Source organism: Crinia signifera, chromosome 6 (assembly GCF_055691185.1).
Source record: "Crinia signifera chromosome 6, ASM5569118v1, whole genome shotgun sequence".
In the NCBI taxonomy this organism is placed as follows: Eukaryota; Metazoa; Chordata; class Amphibia; order Anura; family Myobatrachidae; genus Crinia; species Crinia signifera.
Window position 1 is genome coordinate 169,466,879 of NC_139222.1, and position 23,499 is coordinate 169,490,377.

At 43.3% G+C, this 23,499-nt stretch overlaps 1 protein-coding gene across 2 annotated transcripts in view; it reads right to left on the reverse strand.

Moving 5' to 3' along the window:
- The window catches only part of LOC146008600 (polycystin-1-like), a 106,960-nt gene extending 86,433 nt beyond the window's left edge, over positions 1 to 20,527 (reverse strand). For both annotated transcript variants that reach the window (XM_083148063.1, XM_083148065.1), the window contains exons 1-7: positions 20,441 to 20,527; positions 20,068 to 20,207; positions 18,336 to 18,601; positions 16,288 to 16,663; positions 13,410 to 13,590; positions 12,139 to 12,329; positions 10,030 to 10,142 (exon numbers count right to left, since the gene is read on the reverse strand). In XM_083148063.1, coding sequence (XP_083004189.1) covers positions 10,030 to 10,142; positions 12,139 to 12,329; positions 13,410 to 13,590; positions 16,288 to 16,663; positions 18,336 to 18,601; positions 20,068 to 20,207; positions 20,441 to 20,469 — 1,296 coding nt within the window. In that variant the 5' untranslated portion in view covers positions 20,470 to 20,527. The remainder of the gene's footprint in view (positions 1 to 10,029; positions 10,143 to 12,138; positions 12,330 to 13,409; positions 13,591 to 16,287; positions 16,664 to 18,335; positions 18,602 to 20,067; positions 20,208 to 20,440) is intronic.
- Between the last annotated feature and the right edge of the window lie 2,972 nt (positions 20,528 to 23,499).

Consider the following 23,499-nt stretch of genomic DNA (forward strand, 5'->3'; position numbering starts at 1 on the left):
CTGCACCCCTCACAGTATTCAAAACAGCATTTTGGAAGTTTGTTAACCCTTTAGGTGTTTCACAGGAATTAAAACAAAGTGTAGGTAAAATTTCAAAATTTCATTTTTTTTGCAGATTTGCAATTTTAATACATTTTTCTAAGGAACACAGTACATTTTACTAGAGAAATGTGACTAAAAATTGATTCCCCCAATTCTTTTGTTTTCATAAATATCCTATATGTGGCCCTAGTGTGCACGTTGACCAAACCACAGGCTTCATAATAGAAGGAGCACCTACTTGATTTTGGAGCCTCCTTTTTATGAGATTATTTTTTAGGCACCATGTAGGTTTCTAGGCACCATAAGATGCTAAAATTTAGGAACCCCCCCACAAGTGACCCCATTTTGCAAACTACACCCCTCAGGGAATTCATCTAGGGGTATAGTGTACATTTCAAACCCCCAGGGGTTTCACCAATTTTGATACAACTGGGCAGTGAAAATGAAAAATTACATTTTTTTACACAAAAATGCAGTTCTGGCTCCAAATTTTTCATTTTCACAAGGAATGAAGGAGAAAAAGCACCCCAAAATCTGTGCCCCAATTTCTCCCGAGTACGGCAATGCCTCACATGTGACCAAAAAATACCATTTGGGTGCATGGCAGGACTCAGAAGGGAAGGATTGATTTTTGGATTTTGCAGCTCAGATTCTGGTGGAATGTTGGTGGGTGCTATGTTGCATTAGCAAGACCCCCCAAGCACCAATACAGTGGAACCCCCCCACAAGTGACCCCATTTTGCAAACTACACCCCTCAGGGAATTCATCTAGGGGTATAGTGTACATTTCAAACCCCCAGGGGTTTCACCAATTTTGATACAACTGGGCAGTGAAAATGAAAAATTACATTTTTTTACACAAAAATGCAGTTCTGGCTCAAAATTTTTCATGTTCATAAGGTATGAAGGAGAAAAAGCACCCCAAAATCTGTGCCCCAATTTCTCCCGAGTATGGCAATGCCTCATATGTGACCAAAAAATACCAGTTGGGTGCATGGCAGAACTCAGAAGGGAAGGAGTGATTTTTGGTGGTGGAATGTTGGTGGGTGCTATGTCGCATTAGCAAGACCCCCAAAGCACCAATACAGTGGAACCCCCCCACAAGTGACCCCATTTTGCAAACTACACCCCTCAGGGAATTCATCTAGGGGTATAGTGTACATTTCAAACCCCCAGGGGTTTCACCAATTTTGATACAACTGGGCAGTGAAAATGAAAAATTACATTTTTTTACACAAAAATGCAGTTCTGGCTCAAAATTTTTCATTTTCACAAGGAATGAAGGAGACAAAGTACCCCAAAATCTGTGCCCCAATTTCTCCCGAGTACGGCAATGCCTCACATGTGACCAAAAAATACCATTTGGGTGCATGGCAGGACTCAGAAAGGAAGGAGTGATTTTTGGATTTTGCAGCTCAGATTCTGGTGGAATGTTGGTGGGTGCTATGTTGCATTAGCAAGACCCCCCAAGCACCAATACAGTGGAACCCCCCCACAAGTGACCCCATTTTGCAAACTACACCCCTCAGGGAATTCATCTAGGGGTATAGTGTACATTTCAAGCTCCCAGGGGTTTCACCAATTTTGATACAACTGGGCTGTGCAAATGAAAAATTACATTTTTTACACAAAAATGCAGTTCTGGCTCAAAATTTTTCATTTTCACAAGGAATGAAGGAGACAAAGCACCCCAAAATCTGTGCCCCAATTTCTCCCGAGTACGGCAATGCCTCACATGTGACCAAAAAATACCATTTGGGTGCATGGCAGGACTCAGAAGGGAAGGAGTGATTTTTGGATTTTGCAGCTCCGATTCTGGTGGAATGTTGGTGGGTGCTATGTTGCATTAGCAAGACCCCCCAAGCACCAATACAGTGGAACCCCCCCACAAGTGACCCCATTTTGCAAACTACACCCCTCAGGGAATTCATCTAGGGGTATAGTGTACATTTCAAACCCCCAGGGGTTTCACCAATTTTGATACAACTGTGCAGTGAAAATGAAAAATTACATTTTTTTACACAAAAATGCAGTTCTGGCTCAAAATTTTTCATTTTCATAAGGTATGAAGGAGAAAAAGCACCCCAAAATCTGTGCCCCAATTTCTCCCGAGTATGGCAATACCTCATATGTGACCAAAAAATACCAGTTGGGTGCATGGCAGGACTCAGAAGGGAAGGAGTGATTTTTGGTGGTGGAATGTTGGTGGGTGCTATGTCGCATTAGCAAGACCCCCAAAGCACCAATACAGTGGAACCCCCCCACAAGTGACCCCATTTTGCAAACTACACCCCTCAGGGAATTCATCTAGGGGTATAGTGTACATTTCAAACCCCCAGGGGTTTCACCAATTTTGATACAACTGGGCAGTGAAAATGAAAAATTACATTTTTTTACACAAAAATGCAGTTCTGGCTCAAAATTTTTCATTTTCACAAGGAATGAAGGAGACAAAGCACCCCAAAATCTGTGCCCCAATTTCTCCCGAGTACGGCAATGCCTCACATGTGACTAAAAAATACCATTTGGGTGCATGGCAGGACTCAGAAAGGAAGGAGTGATTTTTGGATTTTGCAGCTCAGATTCTGGTGGAATGTTGGTGGGTGCTATGTTGCATTAGCAAGACCCCCAAGCACCAATACAGTGGAACCCCCCCACAAGTGACCCCATTTTGCAAACAACACCCCTCAGGGAATTCATCTAGGGGTATAGTGTACATTTCAAACCCCCAGGGGTTTCACCAATTTTGATACAACTGGGCTGTGCAAATGAAAAATTAAATTTTTTACACAAAAATGCAGTTCTGGCTCAAAATTTTTCATTTTCACAAGGAATGAAGGAGACAAAGCACCCCAAAATCTGTGCCCCAATTTCTCCCGAGTACGGCAATGCCTCACATGTGACCAAAAAATACCATTTGGGTGCATGGCAGGACTCAGAAAGGAAGGAGTGATTTTTGGATTTTGCAGCTCAGATTCTGGTGGAATGTTGGTGGGTGCTATGTTGCATTAGCAAGACCCCCCAAGCACCAATACAGTGGAACCCCCCCACAAGTGACCCCATTTTGCAAACTACACCCCTCAGGGAATTCATCTAGGGGTATAGTGTACATTTCAAACCCCCAGGGGTTTCACCAATTTTGATACAACTGGGCAGTGAAAATGAAAAATTACATTTTTTTACACAAAAATGCAGTTCTGGCTCAAAATTTTTCATTTTCAGAAGGTATGAAGGAGAAAAAGCACCCCAAAATCTGTGCCCCAATTACTCCCGAGTACGGCAATGCCTCATGTGTGACCAAAAAGTGGCAGGACTCAGAAGGGAAGGAGTGATATTTGGATTTTGCAGCACAAATTCTGGTGGAATGTTGGTGGGTGCTATGTCGCATTAGCAAGACCCCCAAAGCACCAATACAGTGGAACCACCCCACAAGTGACCCCATTTTGCAAACTACACCCCTCAGGGAATTCATCTAGGGGTATAGTTTACATTTCAAACCCCCAGGGGTTTCACCAATTTTGATACAACTGGGCAGTGAAAATGAAAAATTACATTTTTTACACAAAAATGCAGTTCTGGCTTAAAATTTTTCATTTTCATAAGGTATGAAGGAGAAAAAGCACCCCAAAATCTGTGCCCCAATTTCTCCCGAGTATGGCAATGCCTCATATGTGACAAAAAAATACCAGTTGGGTGCATGGCAGGACTCAGAAGGGAAGGAGTGATTTTTGGTGGTGGAATGTTGGTGGGTGCTATGTCGCATTAGCAAGACCCCCAAAGCACCAATACAGTGGAACCCCCCCACAAGTGACCCCATTTTGCAAACTACACCCCTCAGGGAATTCATCTAGGGGTATAGTGTACATTTCAAACCCCCAGGGGTTTCACCAATTTTAATACAACTGGGCAGTGAAAATGAAAAATTAAATTTTTTACACAAAAATGCAGTTCTGGCTCAAAATTTTTCATTTTCAGAAGGTATGAAGGAGAAAAAGCACCCCAAAATCTGTGCCCCAATTTCTCCCAAGTATGGCAATGCCTCATACGTGACCAAAAAATACCAGTTGGGTGCATGGCAGGACTCAGAAGGGAAGGAGTGATTTTTGGATTTTGCAGCTCAGATTCTGGTGGAATGTTGGTGGGTGCTATGTGGCATTAGCAAGACCCCCGAAGCACGGTGAAATGATGAACCTAATAATCCATAGATGTGTGGTATATTTTAAAACACTCCTTTATACATAGGCCGGGTTTGTCGGGGCAAGTTTCACAGTGGAAAATAGTTTCCTTTCTTATTCCCTTTTTATAGCAAACTTTGCACCTTTTTTGTGTCCTGCCCTTTCTTGCAGTGGAGGGGATTTCGTTCGGAAAATGCTGCCCTGGTACAATACGGGGGCCAGTACTAGAAGTACTGGGGCCCTCTGCCTGCTGGTTCCCAAATACTAGGCCCTTTATGACTTCCTCTTGAAAGTGCATAAATGTCCCCCTCTGGCCGGTAGAACGGAATAGCACGTAAGCGTTATACAGTGCCATCTGGATGATATACACGGCCAGCTTCTTGTACCAGATTTTTGTTTTCCGCAGGGCACTGTACGGCTTCAGTACCTGATCTGAAAGATCCACTCCGCCCATGTACCTATTGTAATCCAGGATACAATTAGGTTTTGAGGTGTGGGTACTGGTACCTCGTACAGGGACGGAGGTGGTACTGTCTCCGTGAATTGTTGTCAGTATAAGGACATCCCTCTTGTCCTTATATTTGACCAACAACATATTTTCGGTGCATATTCCCCTGCTTTCACCCCTTCTCATTACTTGGGCAATGTGCGTTTTTGGGAGGCCTCTTTGGTTCTTGCGCACAGTACCGCAAGCTGCTGTACCTCTTGAACCAAGGGCCTTAAACAGGGGGATGCTAGTGTAAAAGTTATCCACATAGAGGTGATAACCTTTATCCAGGAAGGGGTGCACTAAATCCCAGACAATTTTTCCACTAACACCTACGAGGGAGGGGGGGCATTCTGGCGGTTCAATTCTTGAATCCTTCCCTTCATATACCCTAAACCTGTGAGTGTACCCTGAGGTGCTTTCACACAGCTTATACATTTTTATGCCATACCTTGCCCTCTTACTGGGAAGGTACTGGCGGAATTTAACCCTTCCTTTAAAATGTATAAGGGACTCGTCTATGCAAATGAATTTATCTGGGATGTACATCTCTTCAAATTTGGCACTGAAATGATCAATGACCGGCCTGACTTTGAATAGCCGGTCAAAGGTGGGATCATCTCTGGGTGGGCACTGTGCATTATCGTTGTAATGCAAAAATTTAAGGATCGTCTCAAATCGAGCCCGGGGCATGGCCATACGGTAAAATGGGGTGCTGTACAGAACATCTGTACTCCAATATTGCCTAATTTCTGGCTTTTTTACTATGCCCATATGAAACACCAGACCCCAAAACGTCATCATCTCTACTGCATCTACAGGGGTCCACCTAGCAAATGATGACGTGGGGTTTTGAGCAATAAACTGCTGGGCATATAAATTAGTTTGGTCCACCATTAAATTTATAAAATCATCAGAGAAAAATAATTTGAAAAAGTCAATTTCTCTGAGACCTGTGGAATCAAATTGGATTCCTGGCATGGCCAAAAACTCAGGAACCTGGGGCTCAAAATTGTCTGGTGGTGGGGTCCATACGAGATCAATTATTGGGGGGGGGGTCTCAGCTGCTCTACGGGGGCGTCTTTGAGGGGGTCCCTCATCACCAGAGGAGGAAGAGGAGCTTAAGACGAATCCTTCAAATTCCCCGCTTGCCTCACTGGCTGTGTCAGAGTCAGAGGCAAGCATGGCATATGCCTCCTCCACTGAATACATTCTTCTGGATGACTGGGATGACATTTGGGATGACATTTGGGATGACATTTGGGATGCCATTTTTATTTTTGTGTTACTGGTAGTGAAATGTTTCAACACGTGTATAGTGTAGGGGGGGGGGGGTACAAACTTTATTTCAACCCGGGGGGTATGTAGTGTGTAGTGTGTATGTAGTGCAGAAAAAAAAAATACTTTATACAAAAAAAAAAAATTGAAGGGGTTAAAAAAAAAAAAATTGAAGGGGTTAAAAAAAAAAAAATTGAAGGGGTTAAAAAAAAAAAAAAGGTCCTGCGCCAAAAATTGAGCACAGATGTTGGTCAGTAACGTCCGTCACTGAACAGCGCTCAAAGGCAACAGGAATTTGATAAAAAAAAAAAAATAAATAGATCAACCCTGTGCCGAAAAAGCTGATCAGTGATGTACGTCACTGATCAGCGCACAGTGGCCACAGGACACCCACAAAATCACAGTGTGTGTAAAAAAAAAATTAAAAAAAGACCCCACAGCACCCACAAAAAAAAAAAAGGTGATCAGTGATGCGACACTGATTACCAGTGAGGGGCAGCAGGTGCACAACCTTTGGTGCAACTGACAGTGCAACTGGCAGCAACTGACAGGTATATATAAAAAAAAAAACCTCTGCACCCCCAAAAAGTTGCTGATCACCTCAGATATAGTGATCAGCACAAAAGGCGGGGGCAGCAGACACAAAATATATCACTCTCTATCACTCTCTGTCACTATCTCTCTCTATCTCTCTATCTCTCACTATCTATCACTCTATGACACTGCAGCAGCAGCACTGACAGTTATAGATATGAAAAATAACCCCTGCACCCCCAAAAAGTTGCTGGGGGTGCACAAAAGGGGGGCAGCAGACACAAAATATAGCAGTCTCTATCACTCTGTCACTATCTCTCTCTATCTCTCTATCTCTCTATCTCTCACTCTATGACACTGCAGCAGCAGCACTGACAGGTATATATATCTAAAAAAAAACCTGCGCCCCCAAAAAGTTGCTGATCAGTTAATTTATACTGATCAGCACAAAAGGGGGGGGCAGCAGTCAGTTATATAAAAAATATATAGCACAATCTGTCACTATCTCTCTATCTCTCTCTATCTCTCTCTCTATCTCTCTCTATCTCTCTCTATCTCTCTCTATCTCTCTATCTATAGCTCTATCACACTGCAGCAGCACAAAATATAGCACTAGGCCTCTCTATCTCTCTCTCTCTATCTCTCTATCTAATAACTCGCAGCAGCACAACACAGCACAGGATGTCACAGGATGTCACAGGATGTCACAAGAATAAGCAAGATCCAGGCAGTGATCAGGTAAGTATTTAGAGGGGTTCTGGTCAGTATATCGCGGCAGCTGGGTACGGTGACCGCACTGCACGCAATTCCAGACCGGAATGGCGTCTGCAGTGCAGTCACCGTTAGTTTAAACCCCCCTCCATGGCTGTGATTGGTTCGTCGGTCCGACGAACCAATCACGGCCTTTGGGGGCGGGGTGAGGTGGGGTGACACCAGTGTCACCCTTACACCCCGCGGTGATTGGTGCTGTACTTTACAGCACCAATCACCTCCGATCCCTGTGTCACCGGCGAACGTTATTCGCCGGTGACACAGAAAACGCTGTGAATGGCTGTTCACACTGAACAGCCAATCACAGCGATCGCCGACGATCGAGGAATTAAGAAGAGGATTTTTCACCATGAGAGCGGTTAAGTTCTGGGACGCTTTGCCAGAACATGTGGTAACAGCAAACACAGTAAAGGAGTTTAAAATAAAACTGGATGCATTTATGGACACCAAGGAAATGATAGAGTTATCCGCTAGACTGATAGATAATTAGAGAGGTTGAAGTCGATGCACTAACGTCTTTTTTTAACCTAAATTTCTATGTTACTATGTTACTATTCACTATTATCTGCAAATCTATATGCAATTCACTCACTGTCAAATGATTTTTCCAGTCTGTTCAAATATGAGAAGCTCTGACCCTTCCACAACTCTGCAACAGAATCAGACTGATTGACACCGGCACTGACGTCACACACCTTCCTTTAAAAGGCCTGGGCCCGCCTGTGGTTTTCCTGACAATCACAGAAAATGGCAGGTATCTACCACCCAAATGGCTACTTGCTGTCCGTTAAATTGTGAAGGGATTGGGTTAAGATATTTACACTAGTTCTGCTGTTATTTTGGCTTGCGCGAAAAGTTCTGTATGCATGCACAGTCATTCCATTATATATAGGATTGTGAATTCCCTCAATATCGATCAAGTCTGAATAAACCACTAAAACAGAGCGCAAGTAAAAAATAGCACTACAATTCTCCATACACAATACAGCTGAAAGGTAGGTAAGCAAAGAAGTTTGCATATTACCATCAACAGGATGCCTTTGAATGACACGAACAATTACGTTATTAAGGGGGGTATGCAATCTGCCACTGCTATTTCCGACACGGGAAATAGCGGCGCCTCCCTATTCAATGCTGTTTTTAGCGACAGCATTGAAGCAGGATCACACCAGAACGGGCCCGACTTTAGAAGCTGTCAGGCCCGTTCTGGCGATAATGGCCAATCCACAGCCGTTTTCACAGCCATGCCCCCTTTGCGCCGAACGGCAGGAGGGACATTGAATCCCGTCTGTCGTTCTGTAATCGATCAGGCTGCAAATGGGCCATGATCACGGCTGTCGGCAGATATCGACAGCCGTGATACTGGATTGCATACCCCCCAAAGTGAGAAGAGCTATGGTCGCTGAGTAGGCGAGAGCTGTAATTGAAGTGCCAGAGAAGAGGGCTATGAGAACAGGAGGGAAGAGAGCCCTGGTCCAAGAAGCTTCCAATCTAGAGTGAAGGGGAGACAGATATGTGAAGTGCAAGGACGTCTAAGGGGACAAAACAGGCAAAATCATAGATATGTGCATGTGATGCAGTGACCAGGGTAGAAGAGAGAAGACAGTCATTGGCTGTCTGAAGAGGATGGCAGAGAGTATGTAGAGAAATGAGATTGGAGATGTAAAGAGCACTGGAGTTAGATAGGGCATTGCATGTGAGGGTGAACAATTTGAAGTGGATTCTATAGGGGAATGGGATCCAGCACAGTTTTTCTTTAAGGGGCTGGGTAGAAGTGGAGCGGCCTGAAAGGAAGAAAAGTCTTGCTGCAGTGTTGCGACCAGACTACAGGGGAATGAGCTAGGAGTATAGGAAACCAGTGAGGGGAATGTTTCAATAGTCAGGCCAGGAGATGACCATTGAGTGTATAATAAGGCCAGGAGCTGACAGCAATGAGCCAGAGATTGGACTTTGGGGGCACAGGAGAGGAAGGAGACAAGAGTGACATCCAAGCAGTTGGAGAATGAAAGAAATGATGGTGTTGTCAACAGTGATGGAGACATTGTATTGGGGCTTTCCCTCTGGAAGGAGAAAAGATGATGAGTTTGATTCATGTTGAGCTACAGAGAGCTCAGACATCCAGGAGGAGATGGCAAAGAGGCAGCTGGATACCCAAGAGAGGACAGTTGTAAGTAAACCACCATCAGGCACTATAGGCGGGATGTATTAAAATACATTGCCGCCCCTTGCCTGCCCGACCGCAGCGATGCTAGCGCATACGTATTAACATATGCTGCTAGCATCTCAGTGCGGTGACTGAGGGCCCCCCCCGTGATACCTGTGATGTGGTGTGTGTGTGTGGGGGGGTGCTCATCATTGCTCAGTGTGGCTGTCCCCGGCGCCTCCTCCTCCCCCTTCCGGAAGGACATCCGGCTGTGACATATGCTAGGGGAGGGAGAAGTTTCACGGTGGATGGGGAGGGGGTTAGGAGTCTGCGACGGACAGCGGGCGGCAATAGAAGCCCATAGTCTTCTCTAGGGTATCGCTACCCAAAGGTGGCGATACCCTGCCCTGCGATGACGCGGCGGCCAGGTATTAGTACATTTGAAAATGTAGTAAAATGGGGGTTTTGCCGCATTTTCCTCAAAGTACATCCTGCCCTATACATGTATGAGCAATCTGGATAAACACTACGGAGCTCAATAAACAAGCAACCATTATTCCATCCATCCATTCTTCCTATAATGCTAATAAAAAGCTTACTTCAACATCTGCTTGTAGGTCCTCAAGAACAGGCAATAATGTGGCATTTTCTGTGTCAGCATCATCAAAAAGAGGTACACCTACCACATACACCGGAACATCGGGAAGATGAGCTGAACATATATGTGCATATGGAGAGAAAAGGGACACAAATAATACATTTACTAATGGGTAAGTAAAATGACTGGAGTAAATGCAGCATTTTATACACAGTGACCCTTGTTCTGGTTGACTCGCAAACCTGCAAATTGTGTGTCCATAAATACAGTATGTACCTACATCATCCTGGCAATTTACCTAGGAACCTAATTATCATTGTGACTGAATCCAGTCAAAGGGTTAAGTAGTGTACACATGGTGCAATGTACTATCTATTCAATCTCGATCGAACCAGGATCAAATCACACAGCGCTGTGTACACATTCAATCTAGACTATATAGTACAGATCTGTACTATATAGTCTTGCCTGCACAGTCTATTTTTCTATTGGATTCCGATGCTACTGGGCTGCACATCAGGATTGAATCAAAATCGAAAGCATTCGTTTTCCTTTCGAATTTGCTTATATAAGCGAAACCGAATAGAAAAATAGATGAAAGAAATCTAACCGTGTGTACCGTGTGTACAAGGTAACTTACAGAGCCCCTGACAGGATTCTCCGTATCCGGATGCCGTCTTTTGACTGCTGGCATCACCACTGCCTGGAAATCATATGTATCTGAAGTGTTTCTAGATTTCATCAGTTCTCTAGAACAGAGGTGAAACTCCATAGAGAAATAGGTTATATCGGCTATGCCATAACAATATATAGCTTGGCCTGGATTTTTAAGATGTTTAATAATATACATGTAATTTTCCATTTGCATTATGATAAGTCTAATTTGAAAGTGAAGTTTAAGGTAATTTGCAGGTCTTTCCAAAGGTTAGCAGCTAGATCCCCTTTGCCAGGAGGACCTTTCCCATCATGCACTGGGTCCACATATACCTGGAGAGGCAGTATAAACCTGAGGCAAGTGAAGCGAGCCACTGTGTCCTAAGTGTGGCGAAAGAAGCGAGCCCGCATGGGTCCGCCACAACTGAACTAAAAGAAAATAACCTACACCAACCTAAATTAGAGAGAAAATAAAAAACGCTGTAAGGGTATCACTAATCCCTACTTCCTCTTAAGCTCTGTACACACGGGGTAGCTGTGCTGAGCGAATGGCTAAAGCTGAATCGCTCAGCCACATCGTGGTACACCCGGTATGCACATCGCAATGTGCGCTGAGTGATTTGTGCAAACCGGGGCTTTGTCTATTGTTTATAGGCAAAGCCCCATGCTCTAGCTGGACATCGCCATCACCCCGGCCATCACAGAGCGATCAGTGCTTCATTTCTAAGCCATCTAGTCAGATAGCTTAGAAATGGGGTGAAAAGCAGGGCTAACATAAATACATACAGGGGCGAATTTAGGGGTCAGGCCGCCCCTAGGCACAACATTTTTGTGTCCCCCCCCCTCCTATTTTAATGTAATCATATATGTATATACAATGTTATTTATATTTCATTTAAATTTAACTGTAGCCCACCTCAATATTTTTTTAAGCACTGTGGACTGCTCACTGTACGGAGGACCCGGAGAGAGGGAGGCACTTATTAGTACAGTGATTAGCACATTGTCTCTGTCAGTCTCTCTCCGGCTCACACACTGTGACTGACTGAGCGCAGGGAGGATCTGCGCGTCGCTCAGCTCAGCTCCTGGATACACAGCAGCCAATAGACTGTGTGTGTGTAGAGTAGCCCATTAGTGGGCGCTGGCAGCAGTGAGTCTGAGACATTTCAGGACGCGCAGGGGGACCGTCGGACCCAGCCACTAAGCGGTGATGTAATGTGCATAGCACAGTGGGAGGGCAGTGGCGGGTGACGAGCGGCGCTGCCGCCTACACATGATAATTCATGTCTGCGGCGGCGCTTGTCACTCGCTGCTGCCCATCCGCTGTGCCATGCTGCTATTTACCAGAATGTTAGCCTGCCTGCCACCCTTAATTGGTGCCGCCCTGAGGCCGGTGCCTCATGTGCCTAGGCACAAATTCGGCCCTGAATACATAGTAACATAGTTAGATACTGACCTCCAGCTCTGCACTCACAGACAGAAGGTGCCTTCACTAAGCAGGAGCTTCTCTGATAGAGTTGCCCAGGTATTAATGGCAGGCGCGTGCACTCCTGCGGTATTTCCTGTCCATCTGAGCTAGGCACAGTCAGTGCACTCACATTCTCTTTTTTCAGAGGCTGGGAGATATTGAACCACACTGGAGAATTCCTGTTAGAGAGACAGACATTACACTGTATATTCACTGGCAGAAAAGACAATTTAGCACAGATTCCATATTAATTTTGACCCATTTCAAATGTCCTCCTTCAACCAATTGCAAAATCATCTCGCTCTTTCAAATGCTCCCCAGCATTAATACTATGCTTCCCACTCCACTCCAATACCAGGCCCCATGTAGTAATAGTAATGCTCCCGAGCATTAATACTATACTTACCACTCCACTCCAATACCAGACGTAATACAAAAAAAATGATAAATAAAACTCCTCCCCCACATTCCCTTATTGCTCTTTTCTTTCCCCTGCTAACAGTAATCTTTCTCCATAGTGTCACATTAACTTTCAAGCTTGCCCACCTTGCTATAGCAAACTTCCTTTCCCCCATCACTCCCCACATGTGCTCAAAGTGATATAATACACTCACAATCTCTTCCCATTGCACTGTATTCATTTATTGTGGGTTTTATAAATCCCGACAGGGGCTCTTAACTAAACCAACCTTAACCTTTCGCTTAACACCCACCCGCAGCCTTGTTATTTTTGTGGTATTGTGTTACTACAAACTTGTATTAATTATTACCTAAAGAGCAAATTCACTGTTTATTCAGAATAAAAAAGGCATAAGTGAGTCATGTGACAGTCAGGGTTGAGCACTGGACACTGACAGAATGCAATGTGCGGCATGAAGGGATCTGTGCATAGTCATATCCACGTGTACACTCTGGTTGTTATAGCACAAACACAGGTGTGGATTACAGGTGTCTCAAATGCCAGATCTGCAGATACTGAATGGGATGTTTAAACTATAAATAAAGCTGACGTATGACCACTTGCAGCTGCACAGTTGCTTTTCTCTAAACACTTTCACAGAATAAAATATTGCTTAATACTTTCAATGTTGTATAGTGTGAATATAACGATTTTGGTTAAAAGAAAAATTCCCAAAATGTTCCCAAACTCTGATAAGTCTAACATTCCCCTAATGTCCATACATAATAGGCCTAGAGTTCTGCATAGTTTCAGAATATCATAACACCATCCTATTGGCATCCATTTTTATCTCTCTTACCCTGAGAAAGTTTCCTGTATGAAGGTTAGTTCATCCACTGAGGTTATGTATGCAAGTTTCCCCCCAGATATTGAAGCACAGCGACGGCGGGCATTTACCAGGGACTCCTTTACCTGATTTAACCAATAGCAGTGCATGTTACCCTGGAAGATTTTTCCACCGCGGGGACAGGACGAATCATCTGAAAGCAAGAACATTGTCAGCATTCTAGTGCTGTTATGCTTCTAAAAGATGGCCGACTTTCATCTCCAAAGGAGTCATTCTTAATCCAAAAACATATCCAGCGCAATGTATTGAAATCTAACACAATTATAACCTGGATTAATAGTTAACTAATTCATTGAGGGTCAGATGTATCAAGCTTCAAAAAGTGATAAATTAGAGAGGGATAAACATTAGGCCATTTAGCTCTTTTCTGTCATTTTTCAAACCCAGCCTGTAACATGGCAGGTAGGAGCTGATTGGCTGGCTGTTTATCACTCTCCATTTTATCAGTTTTTGAATCTTGATACAACTGGCCCTGCGTTGTTAAAAAAAGTCAGCAGTTACAATTCCTCTTTCAATAATCAGTAAGGCTAAGGCCACACTAACAATTAGTAGTTGTTTATGTGTATAAATAGGTCATTGCTGGCTACTTTCCCAGAATGTCACATTAAATACTAAATGGCTAAAGGGACTTTATCACAACTATGTTTAACTCTTTCTTATTTTATACGGCGATATTGAGTTTATGATATGTGTTTATGTCTATATACAGGTATTAACTGATATTATGCATATACCAGACATGGTTGGCAGACTGATTTATCTATGCTTTATGTGACTGACCTACATTCTTTATGTTGTTGTTACACTATATGCAATTGTATATTTTGTCTGTTCAGTACTACAGTATTAGGTATGAACACATTGATGGCAACCTGATACACTTCGGGCGTTATAATGGGTGTCTCTCATATCACTGCACATTACTGTTCATCTGATTCTGCACATGTATAAATGAAAGAGGCACCTTCCTGTAGTACATATTATCAGGCATTTTTGAATGAGTGCTAACATTTATAATAAACAAATACAACACGGGAATGAGCTGTAGGCTGCAATTGCAAACTTGGGGGCTGCATGTGGCTCATAGTTGCCTACCCTCCCGCTTTTAGCGGGAGTCTCCCGCTTTTTAAATCTTTCTCCCGGTCCCCTGGAAAGTCCCGGGATCCTCCTGGTTTTTCAGCCTTCTTGCTGAAAAATTAGACTGCGCATGCACAAAGTGCCGGGGGCAGGTGCCAGCAGCGACAAATGCGATGTCATCATGACATACCTGGCGTTGCTGTCCTCTTAATGTCAGCCGCCGCGGAGACTGGGGAGCGTGAGCGGCAGCAGCGGTAGCGGTGTGTGACGGCCACTGCAGGAGTCAGAGCTGGGTGAGGAGAGTAGTAGGTGCGTCTGGAGCGGCAGCAGTGAGTACCGCTTGCAATATATGTTATGTCATCGGATCCGCTCCTAGTCCTTTTGATGGAGTTGGCTGCCCTCTCCTGGAGAGAGGGCAGCTGAAAAGTCGGCAACCCTGATAGGGTTCCTTGTAGTGCTATGGTATTCTCTCAAATATAATTTGGATAGCTCCACCCATTGCCCGCCCCATTTACATATCATAAAGGGGGCGGGGTCATGGGCGGAGCTATCCAAGCTGCCCTCTCCCGCAAAGCAGTGCTCAGAAGTCGTGTCACACAATAGTAACGCCAATTAAAATTACAACACACAGTAGCACAATCATATACACCGCATGTAGTGACCTTGGTTCACATTAAATCATACAGTAGTGCCCCTTATACACATAGGTGGAAATTTACTAAAGGAAATTTGTAAAAAAAATAGGTGTATTTGTATCCAGAAATACACTTATTTTTTACATTTACTATCCCGAAAATACGGCAATTCGTAGTCGTATTGATGTGCTATGAATACGAATACGAATTGCCGTATTTTCGGGATAGTAAATGTCAAAAATAAGTGTATTTCTGGATACAAATACACCTATTTTTTACAAATTTCCTTTAGTAAATGTCCCCCATAATGTCCACAGTTATGCTGCTTATACACATCTGTCTCTGTCACTCCAGCAGCTCACTGTCCATATCCCTTAGCAGCTGCATACCCAGTGTCCCTCCAGCAGCTTCCCCACCTCTGAGTTCCTACAGCCCACTCTCACCCTGTCTTCAGCATGCACAGAGCCTGCTCCCCTTAGTGGCTCTGCTTCACTTCAGTGGCGGAGATGAAATGACATCACATACGCTGTGCCAGAAGATAATGCTGGGACAGGCTTTTCCCCCTACCATTAGAGGTGGTGGAACTCAGTTTCAACCCGCTCCCCTCACTTTAATACCTGATCATTAGGTCGACATGGGAAAGATCGACATTAAAAAGTCTACATTTTTATATATTATTTTACTCTGTCAACTTTGTGAATGTCGAAAGTCATATGCAGACATTTGCAGTTAACGATATACTGCAGTGAAATTTATTTTGAATGTGATATGAGACCTTCACTGCTCTATTAACTTACTTTGTTGTATGTGATAAATTGAACTGCACAATTTAATGATGATCCACCATATAGGAAACCCCACCATGAATCCAGTCTATTTTATCTAGTATAGATGCAATATGCCATAAGTAACATATGTCAACAATATACATACTGGATTTAGAAAACAACAAAAATATATAAAGAAAAAAATATATATATATAAATAACTAGGATTTTTCCAGCAAATTACAAAAATCCTAGTAAAAAAGAGCGGAGAGGTGGGAGGGGACAGAGGTTGTTGGAAACATAAAACTTTAGCAAACAAATTTATTTCAATAGATATATTAGTACACATACCTGTCAGATGTTTGCCATCTGGCTGGTGAACCCCATAAACAACTTGGAGATCTGTGCCCTGGTTGATTTCAAGCCATACCTCCAAGTGTTGCCCAGTTTGCACCACTGCTGGGCAATGCAGTTCTGCTCTGTCTACTGCCATTGCTATGACAACTGTGATTTCTGCCGTAGGTTCTTGCCCTTCTGCTTTCACAGTGACTGTATAATGCCCGGGCAGACTGTATTTGTGACTTGCCACTCCGAGGGTTGTAATAACAGGCTTGCTACCATCCCCGAATCCCCACATAAAATATGTGACTGGAACAGAAACCGATGCATAAAACTCCACAGACTGGAACACAGAATAGTATGACGAGGCCGACAGTGAGACTGACACCTGCAAGGAGAACATGGCCCTTATTGAATTACACTCATAGGTGGATAATCTGACATCTGCATTATAACTATACTGATTCACAAATGGCATATTTAAGAATTCTTTCAAATCAACAGAACTACTTTTAAAACAGAAAGCTGGACATGAAGTTTGCTCAATATATGATAAAGGTTACTGGGCAGCAGCGACTGGATTCTAGTGAGCGGTCGAGGTGTTCCTCCCGCGGGCCGGCATTTACATCAGCCGATTGTCTACCATTGCCTCACCAAACTCTCTCTGTTTGACCGGACCAAGTGGTAACTTCCACATCTCCCCATCATTCCACACTAACAACGTCTATCACGGAGGGTGAGATATACAACCAATACCGTGCAGAATTGAGTGTATCATCGCACAACAAATTATCTTATGCATACCTGCTCTGCATACTAATTGACCCTGCGCATTTATCCTCCTGCTTGCCTGTCTCAACTTCAATGGCCATTTAGGTTTTTATTTTTATTTCTATATAAATGTTTTATTGAAATCATTATGTGTAGCATATGCAATTGTCTACAATGTATTAATCTATTTTTATATATATATATATATATATATATATATATATATATATATATATATATATATATATATATATATATATATATATATATAAATCAAATTCTTAGTGGTGCGTCCAGTGCTCATTTTGTCCAAGGGTACATCTAATTATTCCACTAAGCAGCGCATGGTGTTTTTTAAATAGATTGTATTTTACCCCAAAATTGAAAATCCTTATTGGAGAAGCCCCTAAATGTGGCTGTTCAGATGCAGATATCATACTCCGCTCTTGGAACTGTCCACAAGTGCAGGACCTATGGCTTGCTCTTCAGGGCTACGTCTCCGCTCATAAACGTACTGTTTGATAAACAATGGTCCTTTGGGGGTGTATATTCTAAAGAAGAGATGGGTACAAAATTGTCTAAATGTAACCTGGGGCCTTATTCTGATCTGAGCTCAGTACAAATTTGTTCTTAAAATGGGCAAAACCATGTGCACTGCAGGTGGAGCAGATGTAACCTGTGCAAAGAGAATTAAATTTGGGTGGGGTGTGCTGAAACTGAAATCTAAATTGCAGTGTAAAAATAATGCAGCCAGTATTTACCCTGCACAGAAACAAAATAACTCACACAAACCTAACTCTCTCTATACATGTTACATCTGCCCCACCTGTAGTGCACATGGTTTTGCCCATTTTAAGAACAAATTTGTACTGAGCTCAGATCAGAATAAGGCCCCATGTGTTGTTGGAAAACTTGCTGCGGCTGCAAAAAAAACGATACTATCGCAATGGATACTCCCTGACCGGTCCCACTAACTGTGGCACATCCTAGAATTGCCTTTTTTGTTCTCTGTGGACTGGGCCGAGACCTCCTTATGCAAAGAGAAAGGGACAGAGACATTTTTTGAGATATATATATATATATTTATATGGCCCACCATTCTGAGTATTGACGAGTAATGCTATTTTTCTTTTAGTATACTTATATTATGTGTATATGTTTTATTGCGTTGGTAACATATTTTTCTTGTATAGTATTTCCTGTCAATAAACTTATTAACAAAATTAAAAATAACAGCCATCATAATAAATTTTTAAGAAAGACCACACATTTCAGGTTTTTGGTCTCACCTGAACATATTGGGGATCTTGTAGGATATTTTTATTGCAGTTGCTGTATTTCTCATATCTTGAACACATCCCTGAGCAGGAATCATTGTGATCTGTTGTGATGGAGCCACAAAGGCATCGCTGCAAATCATCTCTGCTGTAGTACGAATAACCATAACGAAAGCAAAGAGCAAGGCATCCATCACTGGGCAAAGGACCTGGGGTCACCAGAGCATAATGTAGCACAAGGTCTGTGGAGTCTCTCACACATGAGATATAGTGATCCGCTGAAAAGGAATAATTAACAATGCATACATTAATCAGTTCTAGGCTACACATTAGAGTAAGACAACAGGGTAATATGATGGGTATAATAACATCATCATGTGGTTCCAAAGAAAAAAAGAAAATGGCTCCAGTCTCAATGGAGCATGAAAAATAAACAATTCAATTAAAGTGTGCCACAAGTATTTTGAAAATAATAGTGTCTGACATTGTACTTCCATACTACAAACTACTTAAACCGGTAATGCAAGGCTATCCCATTTTAAGGCACTAAGGCGGAATATTACCACCCAGGATCGCATCGTAAAATTTGATCCTAGCGGCAGGATGTATCATCCCTGACGCGCAGGGGCAAGGCTCCAAACGGAGCCCATCCCTGTGATGTGCTGAGCTGGGCACCAGGGGTTCTACGCATGCGTGGTTACCACTGACCCTGGCAGCAGTGTGGTATGTAACCCATAGGCTACAATGGGCTACCGCCATCTCAGAATGGCGGTAGCCAAGGGATGCGAAGCGCTGCTGCCTGATGTTGATACATCGGGTATCTTCGCATCCCCCATAGAAAACTATGGGGGATGCGGCCGGCGGTGGTGGAGGAGGGATCGCAGCAAGGGATACTTAACATCTGCGACTAACCCCCGAAAAAGGGTGTTTTCGTTCACAGTCAGTGACCATTGGATTATTACCTCCAAGCATGCAAGCTGCGAATGGATGTTTATGTAAAACATCCATTCACACTCATGCAGGGGAACGTGGTGTGTGAGGGGGGTAGCGACCGTGCGTGCAGCATTAAAATTATGCGCAAACCTGCGTAAACCATCAATAGTTGCTTTAATAAATTTGTTTTCATTTGTTGACCTTTATGTTCTTTCTGGGGGGGGAGTGTTTAGGTAAGAAGATGAAATTTTGACCGCATCATTGCCGGGAAAGCCGTTCATTTGCTGGTATTACCAGCAGATGAGCGGCTTTGAGAACGGCTTTGCATAGCGCTGCATCATGACGGCGCCAGGCAGGGGGAAAGCCGCTCAGTGTGTATGCACTGAGCGGCTTCCCCCCCAGCAATGAATGTGATCATTGCTGTCCATTAACACTGGGCATAATTGCCCAGTGTGTATAGACCTTAAGCCATCTGATGTGCACCAGGCAGGACATTACTGTCCAGCATACCAATCAAAAGGGACATGAGGATAAAGCTAGCTTTAATTAAGAACAAATACAATTGAGGTGGTGGCAGGAACTGTGCAAAGCATAAGACAATGCATACATGAGACACACAAGAGAAGAAAGGGGAGGGTAAAGGAGAGTGACCACTCTCAGCAAAAAGTAATACCACGGAGTCAGTAAGATGAAAGAAAATATCACATAGAGGATCTCTAACATTAAGGTGTTAAATTGTGCATCATTTTGCTATGGGGCCCACAACAATTAAGTTAACCCTCAGGAAGCTGCAAAAATAAATGAATCTTACCACATGGCAGCCAATGTAAACTGGAACCAGGAATACAACTTTCTGTTTCTGGGTCCATGACAAGGTTCACTCCCCTCATCAGCTGGGAAAGAAAATGGTGCAGAGGACAACCACATAGCAGACGGTTGCCAGAAAGATCCCTGATGCAGAGAAATAGGAGTAACAATGTCCAAAGCAATGAATACCATGAAAAAGTATGAGAGAAATAAGGTAATATGACAGCACACTGTGTGCTAAAACAACAAAAAAATCATGGTTAGCAAGAGAAAAACTAATGTTTTTTGGAATGGTGATATATTTTTTGGTAATTGAAAGGCATGAATGAAACATAGTATGCAACATACTCTTCAGGACCATGTATCGTAATACTCACAGCATCTGCAGTTGAGGCAGAGAGCTCATCCTATCTTCATCAATGATCCAGATTTGGTTCTGACTTAGATTTCTGCATAAGTAAAAGAGGAGAGCATAAGGAGTCCCACTGACAAATAATACCTATACCAAATGCACCAACTCTACCAATATATTATCTCACCTCCCACAGGGCCTTATTCTAGTTCACTCTTAGAGATGGACAAATCCATGTGCACTGCAGGGGGCAGATGTAACAGGTGCAGGTATAATTAGATTTGGGTGAGTTATTTTGTTTCTGTGCAAGGATAATACTGACTGCTTTATTTTTACACTGCAATATGGATCTCACTTTGAAGTAAAACCCCACCCAAATCTTAAGCTGGGTACACATCTATACAATCCCTGTTTTCTTGCAACTGTTCGACCGACCGTAGATGCATCGGACCATCCACAAACAACAGCCGATACGCGTGTACACACTGTACAATTTTACTTGCGACGTCAGATGTACTCCCGTCCAAACAGTCGCAAGAAAACGATTGTAACACCATACACACGCTCTCGATTTGGGCTTTTGACACGATAGATATAAACAAAAAATATCATAATGGGCTGAGTTAAGGGCATACCAAAACAAAGAGGCAAGAGGACAGAACCTAAACAAAAGTGATTTCATTTTTTACATCAGTGCTGGCTGTGCAGAGAACACGCACGTTCGTTCATTCGTTCCATTTGTTTTCTACCACTTTCATCATGAGCTTGAGGAAAATAAAGGTTTGTGCTTGCATTCTTGCTGCTATGGCCACAACATTGCAGTCTATAAAAAAAAAAAAAGAGGAGCAAGAATCGTAGCTGCTGGACCAGAGACTGGCTTCTGAGGTGAGACACCTTCTCCCATATGCCATTGGTACAGGAGATAGGGGAGAAAAACCCAGATGACTTCAGAAATTATCTTCGTATGGATGACCTACCTTCATGGAGCTGCTGGCACTAGTCACCCCTTTAATCCAAAAAGAGGACACTTATTTCAGGAGGCCTATTTCAACTGAGCAGAGACTGATGTCAACGCTACATTTCCTGGCTACTGGGAGGACACTTGCGGATCTGAGATACAGCACCCCTATATCCTCTCAAGCTCTGGGATTAATAATACCTGAGACCTGTGATGCCATCATCCAAGTTCTACAGGAGCAATACATGAAGGTAAATATATGCCAAATAATATACATGCACTCCATCTTTATAGCAGTTCGTCGTATGTCTGTCCCTAGACACCCTGCCGGCTGACTAAAATAGACGTTTACCACCCGTATCTGACCATAGTCACCCTGCCGGCTGACTAAAATAGATGCTTACCACCCGTATGTCTGTCCCTAGACACCCTGCAGGCTGACTAAAATAGACGCTTACCACCCGTATCTGACCATAGTCACCCTGCCGGCTGACTAAAATAGACGCTTACCACCTGTATGTCTGTCCCTAGACACCCTGCCGGCTGACTAAAATTTAGACCCGTATCTGACCATAGTCACCCTGCCGGCTAGATTTTAGACACGAACACCAAATAATATTTTTAAAGTAACATATTTTATTATAAACTTGACAAACTTTGAAACATTTAGAATATAACTATAAAAACTTTATAATAAATATAGAAAAACAACTATAAATCAAATCAAGTGGCTGGTAATGGAGGGGAGTATCTGTATCCATCACTGTTTGGGAGGGAGATGGTGTTTCCATGGTTCCATGTTGCTGCCATGGTTGCCCTGAAGTGTGATACTGGGGATAGTGGGGATAATGACCTGGCTGGTACATTTGGTGGTGTGGTACTGGGGTAGGGTTGATGGGTTGGAATGGCATAGGGGGGTCATCTGTGAGCCGGGTTTGTCAGGTAAGGGTCCCGACACTGGCCCGGTACAGGGTGTCATTGATTATCCGTTTAGCCTCTGCCCTTGTTGCAGGATCTAGTTTCCGCAGTTTTTTTGCAACTGTGTTCCCCACGTGGTCCTGCTCATCTTCATCCAATGCCATGAGTCGATTGGCAGACTCCAGAATCTGCCGAGTCATGACCTCAGATGTATCTGCAGTCTGCCTTGGCCTCTCCTTGATGGAACTTCAGGCTGCTGCGTGGCTTGCTGAGTGCTGGTTGTGGGTGTAGGTGTAGAGCAGAGGAGGGGTGAAGGCTGCTGTGAGGACACATCCAGGGTCGGTGAACACTGCTCTTCCGCAAATAGAGAAGGCTGCAAAACATAATGTAACAACAAAATCACTGATTTGTTTTGTAAAACCTCTTTACTTCTATATTTCAGTTCCCTACGACTACTGAGGAGTGGCAAGCTATTGCCCAAGATTTCAAGGATCTTTGGAATTTCCCCAATTGTGGTGGTGCCATAGATGGAAAGCATATCCGCATCATGCCCCCTGCTAATAGTGGCTCTTTTTTCTATAATTATAAGGGCTTATTTAGCATTGTTTTAATGGCTATTTCCAATGCCAAACATGAATTTATGTTTGTGGACATTGGCAAAAATGTCAGGGTGTCTGATGGTGGGGCTTTGGAAAAGACCATGTTCCATGACAAACTTAAAAACAATGGACTTAATTTACCAGAGCGGACACAGAATGTCCATGGTTTGAACTTTTTTTTGTGGCTGATTAGGCGTTTGCCTTGCATGCCAATGTTGTGAAACCCTACCCCCAAAGGTCCCTTAATAAAGAACGCAGAATTTTCAACCACCGCCTGTCACGAGCTAGGCGAGTGGTTTAAAATACATTTGGCATACTTAGCAATAAGTTTAGGATTTTTCATAGTGCCATAAATCCTCGACTAGATAAAACAGACAAGGTAGTTATGGCCTGTTGTGTGCTGCACAACTATCTACGCAGAAAAACACAGTCTGCACACCCCAATGTTTCAAGCATGGATGACAGTGAAACAGTTGAGGAGCCAGTAGGATTAACATGCTTGGAGACCAATCTAAACACAAGAAATGCTACTATGCATGCAAAATTGACCAGAGTACTTGCAGTACTTTAATGGTGTAGGCGCAGTGGATTGGCAGGATGAAATGATCT